Source organism: Dipodomys ordii, unplaced genomic scaffold (assembly GCF_000151885.1).
Source record: "Dipodomys ordii isolate 6190 unplaced genomic scaffold, Dord_2.0 Scaffold124, whole genome shotgun sequence".
Classification (NCBI taxonomy): domain Eukaryota; kingdom Metazoa; phylum Chordata; class Mammalia; order Rodentia; family Heteromyidae; genus Dipodomys; species Dipodomys ordii.
Window position 1 is genome coordinate 1,638,833 of NW_012267340.1, and position 19,159 is coordinate 1,657,991.

General features: G+C 46.3%; 1 protein-coding gene across 1 annotated transcript in view; it reads left to right on the forward strand.

The window, feature by feature from the left end:
* Positions 1–15,545, forward strand: part of Zic4 (Zic family member 4) — a 120,900-nt gene extending 105,355 nt beyond the window's left edge. The window contains exon 4 of the mRNA XM_013029876.1: positions 15,133–15,545. Coding sequence (XP_012885330.1) covers positions 15,133–15,545 — 413 coding nt within the window. The remainder of the gene's footprint in view (positions 1–15,132) is intronic.
* The last annotated feature ends 3,614 nt before the right edge of the window (positions 15,546–19,159 follow it).

Genomic DNA, 19,159 nt, shown 5'->3' on the forward strand with positions numbered 1-19,159 from the left:
CTCCTCCTCCAGCAGTAATGGAGTTTGAACTCAGGACCCCTGGGCACTTGTCATGCTCTACCCCTTGAGCCCTGACCCAGCCCCTTTGGTGTCTCCCAGACAGGGTTTTGTTTCTGGGCCTGCTCTGCCCCCGACAGCCAGCTCTCCCTCTACCTCCGTCTACCTCCTGCAGCGCCAGCCACCGGCATAGGCTGCTCATTGAGGTGGGACATCACCGCTCACAGTCATCCAGTCTCTGCCTCCTGAGTAGCTGGAATCACAGGTATGCACCACCCTGTCTGGCTGCAGAGAGAGAGGAGAGCGAGCGAGCCTGGAATGAGCTGGCCCAGGCACCTGTAACAACACCACTCACTGGCCCTCATGAACAGGCCATCCTGAAGCTGCCTATTGGGTGCAGAGTCCACACACGGAGCCGCAGGTCCGGGGAAGGCAGGCAGGGAAAATCCCTGCCTAGAGCTGTCTAAAGCTGGGACCGAAGTCACAGCGGGCGAGGCAGGAGCAAGGAGCCAGAGGGTTTGAAGCCAAGCCCGGTCACACAGTCCACACACAGCTCTCCTTAGCAAACGCGCCAGGACATACCAGGCGGAAAAACCCTGAACACAGACAGGTGTGCCAGCCGGGCCGCCCCACGCCGTGTGTGACACACAGGCCCCGGCCGGGCTGGGGCTGCGGCCTGCAGGTGCGCTCGGTGGGGAAGGGGGCAGTTACGGTGCGGGGGGCAGTCGGCTTACAGACCCACGTTTCCCTGGGCGGCCCACGCAGCGGGCAGAATACTGTCTTCCCGTCAAGCGAGTTTGGAGATCACACTGGTAGCATCGGGAATGACCACAATATGATTGGAGATGGCGAAGGAGTGCTCTGTTCTTATAAACGGACCCCTTTGAGCTACTACCGAAGGACAATGAAAATACGCTAAGGTGACAGACACGGAACGTGGCGCCATCCTAGGAATCATGCTGGCGTAGAGACAGAGAGGAGACACAGGGCGAGAGCTAGGGAAGGGGATGGTACTGTTCAAAAGGAAAGGCACTCATGGCCTGTCTCAGGTAACTGTAACCTCTCTCTACAATGATTTTTTAAACATCCTCTTGATTTGATGGGTACTTGCAAGAGGAGGTAGGGATGGATGGGTGAGAATGTGGAAGGGAAAGACCCTGATCGAGAGGCGCTGTATCCAAAAACCACTCTTGAGCCAGGCGCCGGCGGCTCACGCCTATAATCCTGGCTACTCAGGAGGCTGAGATCTGAGGATCACGGTTCAAAGCCAGTCTGGGCAGGAAAGTCCGTGAGACTCTTATCTCCAATGAACCACCAGGAACTGGAAGTGGCGCTGTGGCTCAAGTGGTAGAGCGCTCGCTTTGAGCTGAAGAGCTGAGGGACAGCGCCCAGGCCCAGAGTTCAGGCCCCACGACTGACCAAAAAAACCTCAACCAACCAAACAAAAAAAAAAACACGTTGATGAAATGGAAGAGTTCAGCCATACCTGCTATTCTTATTCTGGTCTTCAAAAATTGACTTTCAGGTTTACTTTGAGTAGGATAATTATTCAGAAAGTGTTGCCTTTTATTTTTTTTTACTCTTTATTAAGTAAGGCGGCGTGCCAAATTGACACTCACATCATGAGATCTTTTTGTCTTGTGTTGTTTTCTTTTTAAACCTAATATGTCATTTTGCTGGGACTCTTGAGCCTGTATCCATAAAACCTGCGCTGCTAAATAATTCCAAAATAAATATCACTTGGTTTTTATCTGGTTGCAGGCGTGCAAATATCTTTCCTGTTGTTGTATTAAGGGAAGAGAAAACCCACAAGACATAGCTATTTTTTTTTCCTTCTTGACAATCGCTTGAGGAAAAATGGTAATAAACAGCCCAAGTTCTGTGTGCAATGGTTGAAAGCCATTTGCTTTGTAGGAAATAAATTGTAGTTGTAAGTACCCCAAGTCAAAGGCCTTTGCAAGCAAAGACGCCCGTCTCTGAAATGCAACTTTTCCTCCTTTTTTTTCTCTTTTTTCTTTTTGCTGGATGAACAGCCTAATGTTCCATGCACTGTATGAGAAGTAGCATTTTATGCAACATTGAAAGAGTCAATTAATTTGCATAATTTCATGAGTATTACCATGACTGTAAGGTAGGCTAGCTGGTTCAAGAGTCTCATCTGCCCAATATTTTTCTTTTCTTTCTATTCTTTTTGCCATTTTGACAAATTAATCATTAAAAAAACAATTAATTATACTTATGACAAACTGAAGCCTGTACCCAAAGGTCCTACATTTTTATAGCAGAAATCAGATATGAATGTGAGCAAAGCCAGCGATTTCCTGAACACTGTCCACAGTCCACAATACCTCAGGCAATGTTTTGTTTCCCATCGGGAGACTTCAATAAAATTAATGAGGGAGGGGGTTTATGGTGATACGTGGTAAGCGCAGATTCACTAGTCTAGAACGGAGCATTCTGATGACATCAGAACTCTCAGACCTTGGACCCATCACATACAACCGATGGGCAAAGTCTGTTTTCTTCCTGGAGAGAAAGCAAACAACTCTTTCCTTAACATCTTGCTCCTCATGGCCCACGTAAAGAAATTAATATTCATTCAGGTGATGTATCTCACATCTGATATGTGGAATGATCAACAGCACCTTTGGAGAACTAAAGCTTTAAATAAACACAGTCATTCAACAGTGGTAAAAGTTGTAAAATGAAACGCTACACGGTTAAGAATTAATAGCACGAACAACCGAATTCACATCAACTGAAGAACGAGGCTGACATTTGGTTCTTAGTTTCTCTGGGGAATTTTCTACCAAACGTATCATCGGAGAAGGGTATTTTCTGGGGGGAAAATCGGCCTCATTGTTTTAGAAATTTGTGCGTTTGGGAATCGTGCATGGGCAGACTATGGGGAAATATGTAGAATCTCCTGGCAATAACGGAATGAGTCCAGCCAGACATATTTGGTTGACTTAAAAAAATGAATATGGGAATATCTTTTTTTTTTAAACTTAGATTCTAAGTTCCCGCATAGGCACTGGGAAGACACTTGTGAATATTTATGTCTTCAACAATTCCAACGTGTTAAAAATCAAAAACTCAGAGGATCATCTGTCTTAATGTGCTTATGGGAGCTCAGCGGCCTTGGCAAGTTACATTTTCAATTTCTACTCCGCGTCTCACAAAGTACTTTTCATCTTTGAAGAAGATTGTCGTTGAGGATGTAGGCGACAGTGGCTCTGAATATGTATAAACCCTCCATCCAGGAAGCATCGTTGGTAAATGCTCATGTATTTTCTTTATATCAAAATCATAGACAAAAGAAGACCTGCATCATCTCAGGCAATTATCAAATAGAATTAGCCCCGAGCGCAAACAAGGTACACTGTGTCTGGAGTAATAACACACTGAGCTTTAGGAACCCATCCACAATTCAATTCACGGAGCTAATCACTTCGTAAATTTTCTAGAGTGTTCTGAGCACAACACATGTTTCCCCTCATTGCTTCTGCTCAGTTCAAAAGTGAACAGCCTGTGGCTCTTGTATTTTGCACACACCCACAAAAACCGTTCTTCCCAACCTTAAAAAAAAACAACACCAAAACAAACAAACAAAACCCCACAAGAACCACACACAAAGCATCTACATTCTGTGTGAATCTGCATTACTAATTCACTGTAAAATAGATCCAGTTGGAGTACTTGTTTTTGCATTAAATTAAGCCTTTGATGTTCTTTAATGCTTTGATTTAGCCTCTAATTTGCTGGAGCACAAATGCACCAACGGGGGTATTGAAAATATCATGTTTGCAGCGCTAGCCCCGGCCAGTCACCCCTCCCCCCACCAACAAGTCATCTTCCTATCCGGCTGCACAAAATGGCACTAAAAAAGTAGCCATTGCTTTGAAGTGTCGCTCCAATGATAGGTTTTAACCCCACGCTTCACCCTGAGATTATTTATACAACGCCGGTGTAATTCGGACTCAATTCCAGACGTCCCGTGCATCGGGAGCATCACGGGCTTCACCGGAGGGAATTTCAGATCATTGCCGAGGGTAGCACTGACCTGTGTTTGATAGGGTTAGGTAGCATCGGGCCGGTTTCCTATACACTCTGTGTGCATTATTTAACTTTCCGGAATATCCTGGATGGTGGCTACGGGGGTGACTTTTTGTGTCTTTGAGCAGCCCGGGTCTCGGGTGGTCTTTCCTGGTCCAGCCACATGGGCTCCATTAGCTCAATGAAGCACACGTACGTGTGTGGGGCTGCCTGTTCAGACTGTGAGCCCGAACCACTTCACGCGTGACAAGCACTAATGGTTTTTTTGGGGGGGAGGGCGTCTTTCATTGTACGTTTAGTCATGTGTCTCTTTCTACTCAGGGTAAGTGACATTGCCGGGGCTTGACAGCAAAAATGGACACATCCACCATGCTGGTTAAATTGTCTAAATTTATTACATTAGACATTTCCTGCCAAACACCTCTGCCAGCGGGAAACAGAAACGCTCCCTTTGTACCCAGGCAATGGACCGCTGTCATTTTTCTCCCCTTTTCTGGCTTTGTGATCATTTTCCAGGCTGCATTTGCATCCGAAGGGCTGGATGCCACCTTCCTCTTCATTCCTCGCCGGTGCCGGTGACAAATGATTTAAAAGGAAATTTATGTAAAGCGAAAGAACGAAACAGAAGCTGTCACGTGACCCCGGACATGTGTTTGCAGGCACACACACACACACACACACACACACACACACACACACACACACACAAATAACTGGTTCTGGATTTCATTAGGCCATAAACGATCACATAGGTTAAGAATCTGCTCGACAGTAATGATCTTTTGACTTTAGTGATAAACAGGAGAATATATATTGCCTCCTTTTTTTTTTAAACTGTCTTTCTCTTCTTTCCTCCTTTTGAATCAATGCCTATATCAAAGTGAACATACATTTATGTGTTTGGTTAGTTTGGGATATTACCCAATATAGCATTAGGAGTTGGGCTTTGACTTAGTTGTATGTGAACTTCTTTAAATCCAGATTTTGGAGACATTGTGAAGATAAGCAACTCGATGGTCACTCAACGTATTTACCATTGCACGCAGAATACCAGAGATGGCGTGATGTTTAAGACTCCTGAATGTTCGTAAAAGAATCAGAAACAGAAATAAGTCACCAGGCGCTGGTGGCTCACACCTGTCATCTTAGCTGAGATCTGAGGATCGTGGTTCATAGCCAGCTTTGGCAAGAAAGTCCGTGAGACTCTTATCTCCAATGAACCACCAGAAAACTAGAAGTGGCGCTGTGGCTCAAAGTGGTAGAGCATTAGCTTTGAGGAAAAGAGCTCAGGGACAGCACCCAGACCCTGAGTTCAAGCCCCACGACCAACAAAAAAAAAAAAAAAAGTTAACTGTTTGAACTTTTTCCCTCTCTTATTTTACTTAGAAATAACACATCATATTCACATTACTTTAAAACCGATGTAGTCACATGGACTTGAATAATACATTTTCAGTCCCGTCCGGAAGATGTTTGCTTACCCACATAAAGTAATTTGCTTCTTTAGCACAGCTGGGTTTCCTTTTGCGCGTGTTTTATTTTTTATGAAGTAAAGAGAAAACATTATATATATATATATATGTTTATATATATATATATATATATATATATTTGTAAACCAATGTTTTAATCTAATTGATGACAACTGAATGGCCCCGGATAGCAATGCACCGGGTGAAGCACCTTTCAATTTGCACATTTTAGGGCCTACTACGCTGAAGAAGTGGAGCGTGAGACAAATGAAAAAATATGAAGTTCATAATCGAGGGAGACCTGCATGTGAACAGCCATAAAAAGCCATGACTGCCAGCTCAGGTGGAAAAATGTTGAAGTGAGAAATGTATTCAATAAATAGCAAACCCAGCGTGGGGCTGCGGCGGCTGTGTGGACGGCGCTCCGGAAGCCCAGGTAATGGGAACGGCGGTAGATGGAGCGTGGGCAGCCCCGCTCTGCGGCGTGGGGTACCCCCGACCCACGGCATCCGCCGGGAGTCTAACCCTTAACTAGCTTCACCTCCACTCAATTTAAAATGCCACGCTCTTCTTATCATCTAATTTTCCAGAAATTTTTTTTTTTATTGAAAATATTCCGGTGATGGAGTGTGTGGCAGAAACACCCTGGAAAGGCTCACCGGCGGGAGAGGCCCGGTCCTCAGCAAAGCTGGTAACCTGTTGTGGCTGAAACTTTCCCCGCCCGGTCCTGGGACTCAAGTGTCCCCCATCTGGTCCCCACTGGTCACGAGCGATCTTCCTTGGCCTGGCCTGTGTAATACTCGTCCCAGCACACAGATCCCACCCTTCCAGGCAGCTTTTTCTTCTCTCCCTGAAGCAAGAAAAACAAAACAAGACAACCCCCCTCCGTCCCTCCCCCCCAAACCCCACAGTTTCTCTGCTAAGTTTCTTCCAAGGATATGAGCCGGGCCACAGCATTTCGGGTCCAGATTTGTCTTCTACAACTTGCTGCGCAATGTCACCACAACATTATTCATTTCCTTAAAAAACAAACAAAAAATGGGGTTGGGAAGGTGGCTCTGTGGTAGAGGACTTGCCTTGCTTGCATGTAGGCCCTGGGTTCGATTCCTCAGCACCACATAAGCAGAAAAAGCCGGAAGTGGCGCTGTGGCTCAAGTGGTAGAGCGCTAGCCTAGAGCTGAAGAGCTGAGGGACAGCACCCAGGCCCAGAGTTCAGGCCCCAGGATGGCCAGGACAGCTGGGGATATCACCTATGAAAAGGAAAAATCAGTTTTTAAATGTGTAAGTGCTATTATTGACTGCCCATTGAGCTGAAGCCAAGGGTAAGGATTTTGACAAAATGTTTAACAGGTTTCAGTGGGGACAGCAGTATTTCCAGTGCCTTTATATATCCAGAGGATCTATTAATTGCTATCCAGTTATGATGATCCAGGACATCCAATTATTAATGAGCCATTCGTAGATGAAGTGCTTACTTTCCCTTCTCTTGTTCCGTGAGACCTTCCTGAGGTTATATGTCTAAAAACTGTCTTGAAGTCGCTGTACGGAGCGGCTGTACCGTTCCACACGGCAGTTTGTGGGTGCGATGTGTCTCTGTTTTCTTCACCCCCTCCATCCTCCTCCCCGTCCTTCCCAGCCCCCTACCTCCAGGCTTCCTCGGCGGCTTTTCTGACTGCTTCTCCCCCCTCTCCCCACTTCTCTCCTCCTTTCTCTGCCGACCTCCCCCCAACCCTGTGCGCTTCATTCAATGTCGGGCATTACACGATCTCTTTTGAAAGTCGTTCTTCGTTGCTTCTGGTCAGAGCTGGCTGAGCGTCTTCCCCCAAGGCCCAGGAGGGGTTCTGTGGAAATGAGCAATCGAGGAGGCCACCCACAGGAAAAACCGCTCTTTCCGAATCCTCTCCCTGCCCCCTCGCGTGTGCAAGCGTGAGGATGGCGGCACGGTCCCTCGGTCATTTTGGGGGACTTGGGGGGCCGTGCCTTCTGCCACGCCCTGCGGCTGGGCATTGAGTGTCCCGCCCAACGCCCTGTCCCTGCTAACCTGCTGCTGCTGTGAGGCCGGCGTGTTTTGAAACCCATTTCCCCGTAGTCCCACAGACACCCAGCACGAACGAATCCTTGGAGAGCGTCTCCCTGAGCCTCTCCCTTCTTGGGACCCCTGGGGGAGGAGGAGCGGACCCAGAACACGACCAGAGGAGCCACCCACAGAAGGACCTCTGTGGACAGCCCTGGGGCGGAACCCGTTCCCATTCTGTTTTAGTAGCTAGGGGTTTGTTTGTTTGTTTTAATGTTAAACAAAGGCCATCTCTGCAGCCCTTCTTGCTTACTCAGACAGTGAGTTAGTTGGCAACCCAGGAGCTCTGAAACAAAGGGCTAAATGTTTCCAAAATGGCTCCACAGTTTGCCCAGCCAGCGAGAACACACTTTACCCTTTGGACACCGTGGGATTAAAACAAAACGAGGAGCTACTTCTTTGAACCGGAGCCAAGAAGAGGGGCGTGGGGGTCTTTTTTTGAGTGGAAACAGTTTTCCTCCCAGAAGATCGGCCTCTGCCTCTGTCTCCCTGACTCCATCTGTCTCTCTCTTCTTGATAGAAAATGGACGCACACACATGATTCCGTGAAACACATTTCTGGTCGCATTTACACCATCACGGAGGTTAGGTTCTTTAGCGATGCGGTTTTTAGATGCTCAAGACGGAAACGAATGTTTTTGTCCACTGGTGATAGGGAATAATTAATCAGCCGCTCGCTGGCGGGGGGACGTGGGGCGTTCAGCGCCGCTTGTAAACCAGGCCGGATAAGAGGCCTCTCAGCAGGCCCTGTCACGTTACCTGTAATTTTTCACATGCCTGTAGTTCATCACGGCCCTCGGATCCGTCATCTCCGAGGACTTAAAAATTGATATATCAGTCTCCGCATAAAATGCACTCACTCCCGTGGCCCCACTGTTTACCGGCCTGCCGCCCCTCCTGCGCCGCATCTCCACACACAGCCATGTTTCAATGTGAAATGAAGTTTCTTCACGCTGTGCTTCTGAGTGGAACACAGAAGGAGCCCTGTGCATGATAAATGGGGCCCGTTCCACCGGCACCCTTGCAAAACAACGCGACGTGGGGCCCGGCTGGCTTCCTCTCGCGGCCCACATTCGAGGCCTTGCGTGCGGCCTGCGGCCTCCGTGGTGCTGGCATGGCGGCCTGAGCGTCAGCTCATCCCTCAACTTACTTAGAAAGGAGCAAGAGGCCACCACGACTGTGGAGTGGTCACGGGTTAGAGAGAGGCTGGAGTCAGAGAGAGAGAGAGAGAGAAAGGGGCAAAGCAAGCGATGGACCCTGCGTCTCCACTCCACGCATGCTTATTTACCGTGCGGGAAGAGAGGAAATGATCTCAGACATCAGTGGATCCGATTCTCTTCCTCGAAAGTGGAGCCAGCGCCCAAGTCTGACTTTCAACCAGTGATAACTGAACGCAGGGAATTCAAACAAAACCCAACCCCACAAACCTCCCACATCTTGCTCAGCTTCCTTATTTAATTTCCTTATTCCGGTCGAAAGACCCACGGTTAGTGTTTCTCCTTCTTTCTTTGAAGGAGACACGCGTGTGCTTGGTGGCTGGGTCTCTTCGGACCCACTGGTAAACCATGGCTGGTTCGCTAGGCCTGCGTCTGTCTGGGGCCTTAGAAACGTGGCATTGGTATCAAAATGGAAGTGATAAAACTTTTTTTCCTTTCAGGGTGTCTTTTTTTAAAAAAATAAACATCACCTTTCAATAGTTGGGCAAAGGAGGGTTCAATCCAGCCTTTCTAAACGGTATGTCTGTGCACAGCACATCTCGATCAGTATCTTGGGCTGCCCGCCCTGCGAGTGGCTACCGGGCTGATGGATTGCTTTGCCGTGGAAGGTAAAATCGGTTAACCACAAGTGGATTCTAATAATATTTTACATGTGTGGCAGCGTTGCAAATACTCAGGGATTTGTCTTTGAGGAAACACGTTAGTTGGCACTTTTATGTCTTTTTTTTTTAATTTAAAAATATTTTCAAGTGCGTGGTTTTCCCAAGAAAGCCACGGGGAAAAATACCTTCCGGGGAGATTTATTTTTATGTGAAGGGTTTAACCGGCAGATAGATGGTCGTGTCTATTCTTGGGAAGAATTGTGAGAATTAGCACTGTTTACATCGGTTGGGGCTCTACGGTGTGTGCTGTGAACACACACTCATGGGAGAATAAATAATTCTGACTGTGTAACGGCACCTTATCTTTAGGGGAGAAAATCATGTCGAATGAGGTTGTTCAGCTACTGTGAATGAATGTCATTATGATGCACAGAAATGGCGCTACCCACATTAACTAGAGGTAAGTGTTTTGTATTACTTGTATGTTTTATGTTCAACTGTGGAGACAAAACTATGCAAATCCACGTGTGTGTGTGTGTGTGTGTGTGTGTGTGCGCACGCATGCTGGTCTTGGGGTTTGAACTCAGGGCCTGTTTTATGCTCAAGGATGGTGATCTACTACTTGTACCAAAGCTCCACTTTGAGCTTTGTGTGTGTGTGTGTGTGTGTGTGTGTGTGTGTGTGTGTGTGTGTGGTTAATTGGAGTTAAAAGTTTCATGGACTTTCCTGCCCAGGCTGGCTTCAAACTGTGAACCTCAGATCTCAACCTCCTGCGTGGCTAGGATTACAGGTGTGAGCCGCCAGGACCTGGCTTTATTTTCTTTTTGATGATCTGATTGATCTACACTTTTTTTCCCACTATTGGATTTGAACTCAGGACTCAGGTGCTTGCTAGGCAGTTGCTCTACCACTCGAGACCTTTTTACTTTCTATTCTTACTGACGTGGATTTTTTTCACTTCCCACAAAGTGAGGATGAGTAGACAGGTGTTTGCTTCCATGAACAGACAGATGTGTGCCCAGCTCGGTTGTCTGACATCAGACTGTGATTATTTGAACCAGGATCAAGGCTAGCCGTATTTGCACAATCTGGATTTCCTCCCTTTTCATTCTTTGGCTGAAATATTTAAACGCAAACCATGTGATTGGCACTACCTTCAAAAAAAAATCAGATAATTGGAAATTCCGCAGCAAATGGACAGGGGGTTAGGAATGGAACTGCCAGATGTCAGTGGCAACTTGGATTTTATTTGCAGTGTCCTTAAAGTTACATTTCAGTTTTCATTGTTTCATGCGCTTAAACTATGAAGTTTGGGTGCTGTAGACTCCTGTTTCATCCTCTCCCTCCCCTCCTTCCTCCCTCCCTCCCTCCCTCCCTCCCTCCTTCCTTCCTTCCTTCCCTCCCTCCTTCCTTCCTTCCTTCCTTCTTCCCTTCCCTCCCTCCTTCCTTCCTTCCTTCCCTCCCTCCTTCCTTCCTTCCTTCCTTCTTTCCTTCCTCCCTTCCCTCTTTCTTTCCTTCCTTCCTTTTTTATGTTGGTCCTGGGCACTGTCCCTGAGGTTTTTTTTGTTTTGTTTTGTTTTGGTTCAAGGCCAGCTCTTGAGCCACAGCTCTCCACATTTGGATTTTTGGTGAAAATAAGAGTCTCACAGACTTTCCTGCCAGGGCTGGCTTCAAACCATGATCCTCAGATCTCAGCCTCCTGGATGACAGGCGTGAGCCACTGGTGTGGGGTCATTTGTTTTCTGAGTGTTCTGCCACTCTGTATTTGGGAACATGAAGGAGATATCTAGAGTGAACAAGAGGAAAAGTAAAAAAGATACAAACACCAAATTGGTGCATTCAGTGCCATGTAGTGAGTATTAGCTATCTGCCAAGAATGGCGATCAGCATTATACATATATTATTTCTTTGAAATCCTATGAGAACCTTGCAATTAGATATTTTCCCCCATTCTAAGTATATGTGAAGGGAGTTAGATTGCACGGTTTTAGAAGCAAGCCACAGCTGGTGTGTAGAAAAACCCCATCTATCCTCAATTTTTTTCCTCTTGATTTTTTTTAAAAAAAAGCTTATATGCTTAATCACTGCGAAATTATCTCAAATTTTCTTTCTGTGGGATCTCAGCAGCATGAGATCTATAGTAGGTTATGAATATTACATCCTCTTCTCCAAGCTTTCTCCTTTATATGCAATGAAAGAATCCAATGTCACATGGTGGAAAATATATTATTGTCCTATCGATTTTAGAACATTCATTCTCTTTGATCTGGCGTGAATCACGTTTAATTACATCAACTAAGGGCTGCGTGCTCCAGGTAATGACACAACCTTTGCCCGCCCCCTCGGTCCACCTCTCTCTCCGACCCCCGTATTTTTATTCGTGTGAAGAGCAAATAGCAAATCGAAGACGGAACTCCAGGGTGCACCCAAACTTAAGGCAGCTGGAGAAGGAGCCCGGAAGATCAGGAGCCCGGAATGGGGTACTGCCCAATGGTCACCCTGGGGGTGGCCAAAGATGGGCGGGCACACGGGGTACAAGGTGGAGAAGTAAAGTCAAAGTTGAACAGCATCACCGGACAGGACGGGGTTTGAATCTCACAGAGCCGGCCACCGGGGTGGAACTGCAGTTGCAAGGTAACACACCGGCGGCTGGTGCAAAGAATAAAACTCCATTCTGATGGGCGGGAGTGTTTCCTGGGAGAACCGGGTAGAAAGGAACGTTGCATGCGGCGATCCTTGATGTGCTAACGCGTGATTGTCGAGCGTCGGTGACTGAGCGCTGGCGGTGTTTGGAACAGCTTCTGACTTTTAGATAAACCTGGCCGTGAAGACCATTTCTGTCCCTGCGAGTTGCTGGGGTGTGGATGGACAGCCCCAAGGCCCCACCGTCAGGCAGAGAAGCCGATTCCGTGGGTGACTATTGAGTCTTGTGTGGATTAAGCCGGAAAATCGTGCGCGGTCTTTTCCTAGCGGACAAATAACTTCCTCAGTCTTGAGAGAAACGTTGGCGTGTCTTCGCTACTTTTGGGCAAATTAGTATTTAGGCACAAAAGTCTTTGCAAACCAGGATATTAGGAATGTAAAGGCTACAAGATTTCTCCAAGACCCTTTTTCTAAATACCAGGATGTCTAAAGCTCCCTTGTAGTAAAGTGAAAAAGCCATGTTAACATCATTCACCAATCTCTTGAGCTAGAACTAGAAAAACAAATACACACACACACACACACACACACACATTTTTCTGTACATGAATGCTCTGTGTAGCTTGCCAGTAGTAAAAATAGTGCTATGTAATTCAGAGTTAATTATTTTTTTTTTAAAAACCCATGGAGCCCTCTTCTTAAGAGAAATGAATTAGTGACCATTTGAAGATGTATTTAAAGATGGGACCGAGGAGAAAAAGATAGATTAGGGCTCCAGAGGTCTTATCTTGTGCCAGCAGGAAGTTGATTGAGAAAAATGGTGTCCAAGAAAGCGTTCATCACCATGGAGGACTTGGAAGAAAGGACAAATCAGTGCCTTAATGATGCCAAATTAAGTCCATCCTGTTGTTTCCTGAGATAGACAGACAATTAGGACAGCTTCCTTCCCCCCTGAAAAGTTACGCTATTAATAAGATACTATAGAGTTATACTCCAGGAAATTCAGAATTATAAAAGAAAAGGTACAACCCGACGTTCGGTGAATGGCGAAAAGAAGACACACCTCACAGAGAAAATAATCGACCCTGTTTTTAAATTAAGAGAGTAAAAGAAAAGAAAAGTAAAGAATGTAATGTAATCCGAAACTGAATTGGAACTGCCACTGTGGGCTTACCAACTTTGTGCCCAAAGCGATTGTCTGAATCACGTTCAAAAATGTGTTTTTAAAGCATATGAGTTTCACCAAGAGCCTAGACTTTAGGCCCTAATGTTACCCATCCGTTATCAGTAGAATCTTCTTTTTCTTTCTTTTCTTTTCTTTCTTTTTTTTGTCAGTCCTGGGGTTTGAACTCTGGGCCTAGATCCCTGAGCTCCTTTTGCTCAAGGTTATTACTCTCCCCCTTGAGCCACGGCTCTACTTCTGGATTTTTCTGTAATTAATTGGCAATAAGTGTCTCACAGAACTTTCCTGCCTGGGCTGGCCTCGAACCACGAGCCTCAGCTCTCAGCCTCTTGAGTAGCTAGGATGACAGGCGTGAGCCACCAGCAACCCAGCTTTAGTTGAGTCTTTTGAGGAAGGTTTTCAAATGAACTCTTGGGAATAGCAGAGCTTATATAAAATAAATTTGCCATGGTACCACAGGACTTGCCATTTCAGGAATTTGGCCTCCAGTAATTAAAATCCTGAGAATTCTGTAGAAAGGCGGGCTGGATGCACTTGGGCTTAAAAGAAGTCTGTCTGGGAGAGTCGGGGTGTGTGTCCTGCTGCATCTTCTTGGATGGCTGTCTCACGCTGGATCTCTGTCTTTGCTTAAGTTAGCCCCCAAACCAAACTCTGAAACTCAGGCTGTAATGACATCTTCTTCCTTTCGGTTGTTGTGATGTCTGAAAATAAGTATCAGTGCCTTGTGTTGGTATGATAGGCCAAAGGAGAGTTTAACAGATTTGGGATTATTAGTCTGCCTTTTTTTCCCCCCCTGTTCCAAAGTCTTTAAAAGAAATTGATTTGTTGATGGGATGGGCACCTTTTAGGGGCTGGTCTCTTTATTTTTATTTTCTCTGTGTATGGGTGCTGGTCTTGGGCCTGGAACTCAAGGCCTGGGCCTTTCTCCCTTAGCGTTTTCTCTCAAAGGTGGTGCTCTACCACTTGAGGCACAGCTCCATTTCTGGCTTTTTAGTGGTTATTTGGAGATAAGAGTCTCACAGAGTTTTCCAGCCCAGGCTGGCTTTGAACTGAGATCCTCAGCTCTCAGCCTCGCTCAAAGCTGGGATGACAGGCGTGAGCCACCAGTAAAGAGTGGTTTTATTCTGGCTATTGTACTGAACGGTATGTGGAAACGCCAACGGGAAGATTTTGAGTTGCAAAACATTTAAACGTCGTGCAAGGGTCCTGGAGCATTCCATGGCTTTCCTGTTGCCCTCAGAACGGGGTAGGGAGCCCAGAGATGGTTGATCAGGGTGATGAATGGTATTTTTGTCAATTTCCTGCTGATTTTCCCATCGCTCTTTGAGTGGTCTCCCCCTCAACACCCTCATTTACCTATTACTCTATTCACAGTCTGGCAAAAATTTGAGAACATCCATCCACGGGATGGGGTCTCTGTAGGTGCTAGATCAAACGGCCCTTGTTCTTTGTCTCTTGGAAGTGTGCATGGATCAGAGGAGTCCGGGGGCTGCCCTTCAGATAACCTGTAGTAAAACTGCAGAGGACACGCTCCGGTTCCTTCTGAGGATAAACAAAGCACCGGTGCGGTGTTTTCCTTAGTGCGAATAGAGGGATGTATTTTACACGCACACTGCCAGCCTGTACAGTTGATTGAGAATGGCCTGGAGTAAATCTCGTCTACTAAATACATACTGAGGAATCGTATTTAAGCATTGGCGGCATGAAGCGCAGTATTTTAACTTTCTGATCTCAACGAGGAGTTTAAGAAGATTCCAGAAACAATTTTTTTTTTAAAAAGGAAATTCCCAATAACACACAGGGTGAACAACAATTCCATATGATTATTAAAAAAAATAACAACAACTCCTGGCGGAGACGCCATGTTCTTTTGTGTGTTTGTCCTTAGTTCGTGTTATTTATTGTTTACTTTTCTCTGAGGTCAGCTTGAAAGTGGGGCGCTTCCTTCCGGGACAGTACGCCAAAGTGAACTTCTCCAAGGACGCCAGGCCGGGGTGTTTGGCTGGCTTTGTGCTGATGAGGATCATGATCCGTAAGTCGACCCTCCTGTACGGCTTTCACAGGTTCAGACCCCGATTGGGGAGGCTGCTGGTGCCTGGATCTGCAGATTTTCCTGGTCATGTGTTCCCATTTCTCGGGGTAAATGCCCACCCCAAGGAAGCCTGTACCCCTTGTATTTCATTCCCTGTGACTTCGGCCCTCAAGTCTCTGCAGCTGCCCATCGGCGACCCCATATCGGAACCCATTAAGAGACACGAATTCTTTGGGTCAGAAGCTCCACCCTGCAGCCACGGCGCATGACCCGGTGCGGGTAAGAACAGAGAACCACCTGGAACATTCTTGCCAACGCTGGGCCTGGCCAGGCCTGTGTGGCTAGCAGACTGCCAGGAGCGTTCAGTTTGGGCAAAACAGTCCTCATTAGCAGCTTTCCTGTAAGTTCTAGGAAAAAAAAAAAACAAAAAAACCCCAAACCTCATCCATTTCCAGTTGATTTCTAGGCAGCAATTACCGTGTGAGATTTACACCGAGATTTCTGCGCTAAGAATCACAGGGAGATCTACAGTTGCGATGAAAGCGGGCATTCTGAGGTCCACCGGGAAACCGGGACTTCAAAAGAAAGTTCCCACCAGGCAGCTTTTGACCCATGTGCTGTCTTCCAGATGTGTGCTGCCTTGGGGACGTAACTCATTTCCAGGCCCATAGAGCGCCGGGGGGATTCTGTACACTGTTCACAGAGCCAGGGATGGACCCAACTCCCTGCACAACACAGCCAGGCTTCTGTGCTGGAGCAGGTGCCCCATCCAGCCGCGGTGGCAACGATTTGCATCCTTGGGAGGCCTGGAAAGTCTCATGGGCCATCCGGCCGGGGAACTGGCCACGGAGATCATGCCGCAGCTGGCCTTTTCCCCGTCCACATGATGGGCACCTCGTTCAAGCAAGAACCACAGCAGGCCAGAGGCCGTGTGGTCCCAGGGTTTTGCTGCTCAGAGCGGAGTTGGTGCCAACCAACCCGATTTACAAGCAGGAAGCGAAGCCCAGTCACAGCCCACAGCCGATGAACGTCTTCTTCACCTCTAGGGAAATCTGACTTGGAGCCTCCTCTTAGGAGCTTTCCCTGTTGGCTGTGGAACCACCACGGACGCAGTGTTTGCTGTAGTACTTGTGATTTTGTGTTTGAGAGCAGGGAGCTGGAAGGGAAGAGGAAAGGAGAGAGGCCAGGGGGTTGATCTGGGCCAGAGAGATAAAACATGGCCTCACGGCGTCCTTGGTTTGGTCAGCTGGAGGCTTGTTCTGCACGGTGTTCATGACAGAGAGGGTGAATCCGTCTTGGCCAGTGAGAATCTATCAGTTCATTCTGTAGGCAGCCAACCCGTGGCTGGTCAGTTAGTTGGGAATCAAACGGAATTTTAGTTTAGCTGGTTTGTTTGTTTTTAAACACTAAATCCCATCTGGTCATTAGAATTCTTTCATGGCGATCCCGTTGCTTATACGGGGAACACGAATCCGTAACTTTGAAAAGGCCATAGCCAGCAAGGAAAGCCACTGAGTTAGTGCAGTGAGAAAGGAAAAATCGAATTCTTCTTTCATAATAGCTATTTGTTTTTGTCCCTGCTTCTCTAGCTGGGAAGAGCCTGCGGTCCCTTGTGAGAAGATATTATACCCTCTCCCCACCCAAGCGTCGTTAGATTCGGCAGGGCTGACACCACACAGGGCCGGAGAGTGGGCGTTTTTGGACAGTTATTAACAGCTGGTCTCAGTTTTCTTAGGAGCTGAGGTTTCACGGGAGACTGGGAACTGGGACCAGAGACAGACAGATTTCCTCAGCCACGATCCAGGGAAAATGCTAGAAACAAACAAACAAAATACCCGCATCCGTGCTTTACACATACAGGCTTCTGAGAATTATTTCCTCCACCACTCAACGTGAGAAAACGATTTCCATAGCATTTGCATTGTATGGCATATGATAAATAAGCCACCGGTGATTTAAAGTATATCGAGGGGAGTGTGTGTGTGTATTCTATGCAAATATTGTGCCATTTTATATAATGAACTGGAGCATCTGTAGATAATCTATGGGGTTCCGGGGTGTGTGGGTCTGGAACCATTCTATCATGGATATTGAAGGGATAGATTTTATATAGAAAGGGGGGGGGAGAGAGAGAGAGAGAGAGAGAGCAAGTGAGCACATGAACGTGCACCAGAGAGATAGTAACAGAGATAGAGACAGTCAGGTTTTATTTTACATTTTTAAGATAGGGTCCCTCTATACTCCAGACGGGCCCAGAACTTGCTATGTAGCTAAGGCTATCCCTGAGTTCATGGTTCTTCAGCCTTCGGCTCTGTCTTCAGAGTACCGAGCTGACAGGTGCATGCTACTTGTCAGTTTCTGACCGTAACCGATAAGGAAGCAATTGCTTTATTTTTTTAAAAAATGATTTTCTACTCTGTTATAGAACCTCTTTAACGCTCCTCTTCATTAAAAAGGAATTTACATCGTGTGACTTGTCAGCAATCAATGTTAAAATGAAAAAACAACCACCAAACTTGGGGTAAAGATTTAATGTCAGTGAAGCAGCAATTTGATAAAGCAGTTATTATCAAATGTCAAAACCCGTGGAAATGAGGCCCATCTGTTATAAAAAGTATCAGATTAGTATCAATTAATGTTTAAGTTACAGCTCTTGAAATTCCAAGGAGCTATAGAATAATATTTTGAATTTTTAATGCACAGCCCGTTTGAAGTCACTTCAGAGCACAAATGGCAATCGGGAAGAGCAGCCTTCTCTCCCTCACCTGTAATTCCCTCTTGGGGAACTTCTTGCCTAATGGGTGCGTTTCTTCTTGGTCCATTGGTGATTCCTGATGAATCCAATCACATCTCCTTCTCAGGTTGCTTAAAATGCTTCACAGCAAATAATCACCCACAGTCCCAGTGTTCAGGTCAGACACACATGTGTCCTTTGTGCAGCTACACCCAGACCTAACGGCTGTCTTCAGTGTCAGTAGCTGCGGTTCAGAAATGTATGGAGTCTCCAAGCTTTCCCAAGTATTTCAAAGAACTTCATTATGGAATTTCCAGCCCACACAGACACAGACACAGACACAGACACACACACACACACACACACACCACATATCTATCTATCTATCTATCTATCTATCTATTGTGTGTGTGTGAGTGTGTGTATGTGTGTGTGCTCCAGTCTTGGTGGTAGAACTCAGAGTCTGGTGTTATCCGTGTGTGTGTGTGTGTGTGCATGTGTGTTTTCTTTCTCAAGGCTAGTGGCTAGCACTCTACCACCTGAGCCAAGCTCCACTTCTGGCTTTTTGGAGGTTCATTGGAGATAAGAGTCTCATGGGTATTCTTGCCTCTAAGCTGGCTTTGAATGGCGATCCTCAGATCTCAACCTCCTGAGTAGCTAAGAGATCAGGCGTGAGCCACCGGTGCTCAGCCTGTGTGCACTTTTATGTTAATGTTTAAGTATGATGAATTATTTCAGAGGGACGTAAGTGCCTCTTTAAATGCCAGTTTGGGTAGCTAGACAGTCCTGAATCTCTGCATGCAATTTTATTTTTTAAAACTAAGGTATAGAACTCACACGTCCTCAATTTCAGAGAAAGCCAATATCCAATCTTTCTCTTGCTCCCCAAACCCCATCTACTTGTGTTTGCAGAAATACTGCAGAGAAACACATACATACGTACAGATTTTTTACTCAACAAATGTGTGGCCCACCCAAAGAAAGAATATTCTACTATATATATATATATATATTTTAATCTGTGTTACTCATCTAATTCCATGCTTTCTTATAAATGAAGTTGTAGGAATGTGGAGTTTATATATTACACTAAAATAGTACTCAATTTGTCTCATTGTTAAATGGCTATGCGGTTCTTCTTGATCATGT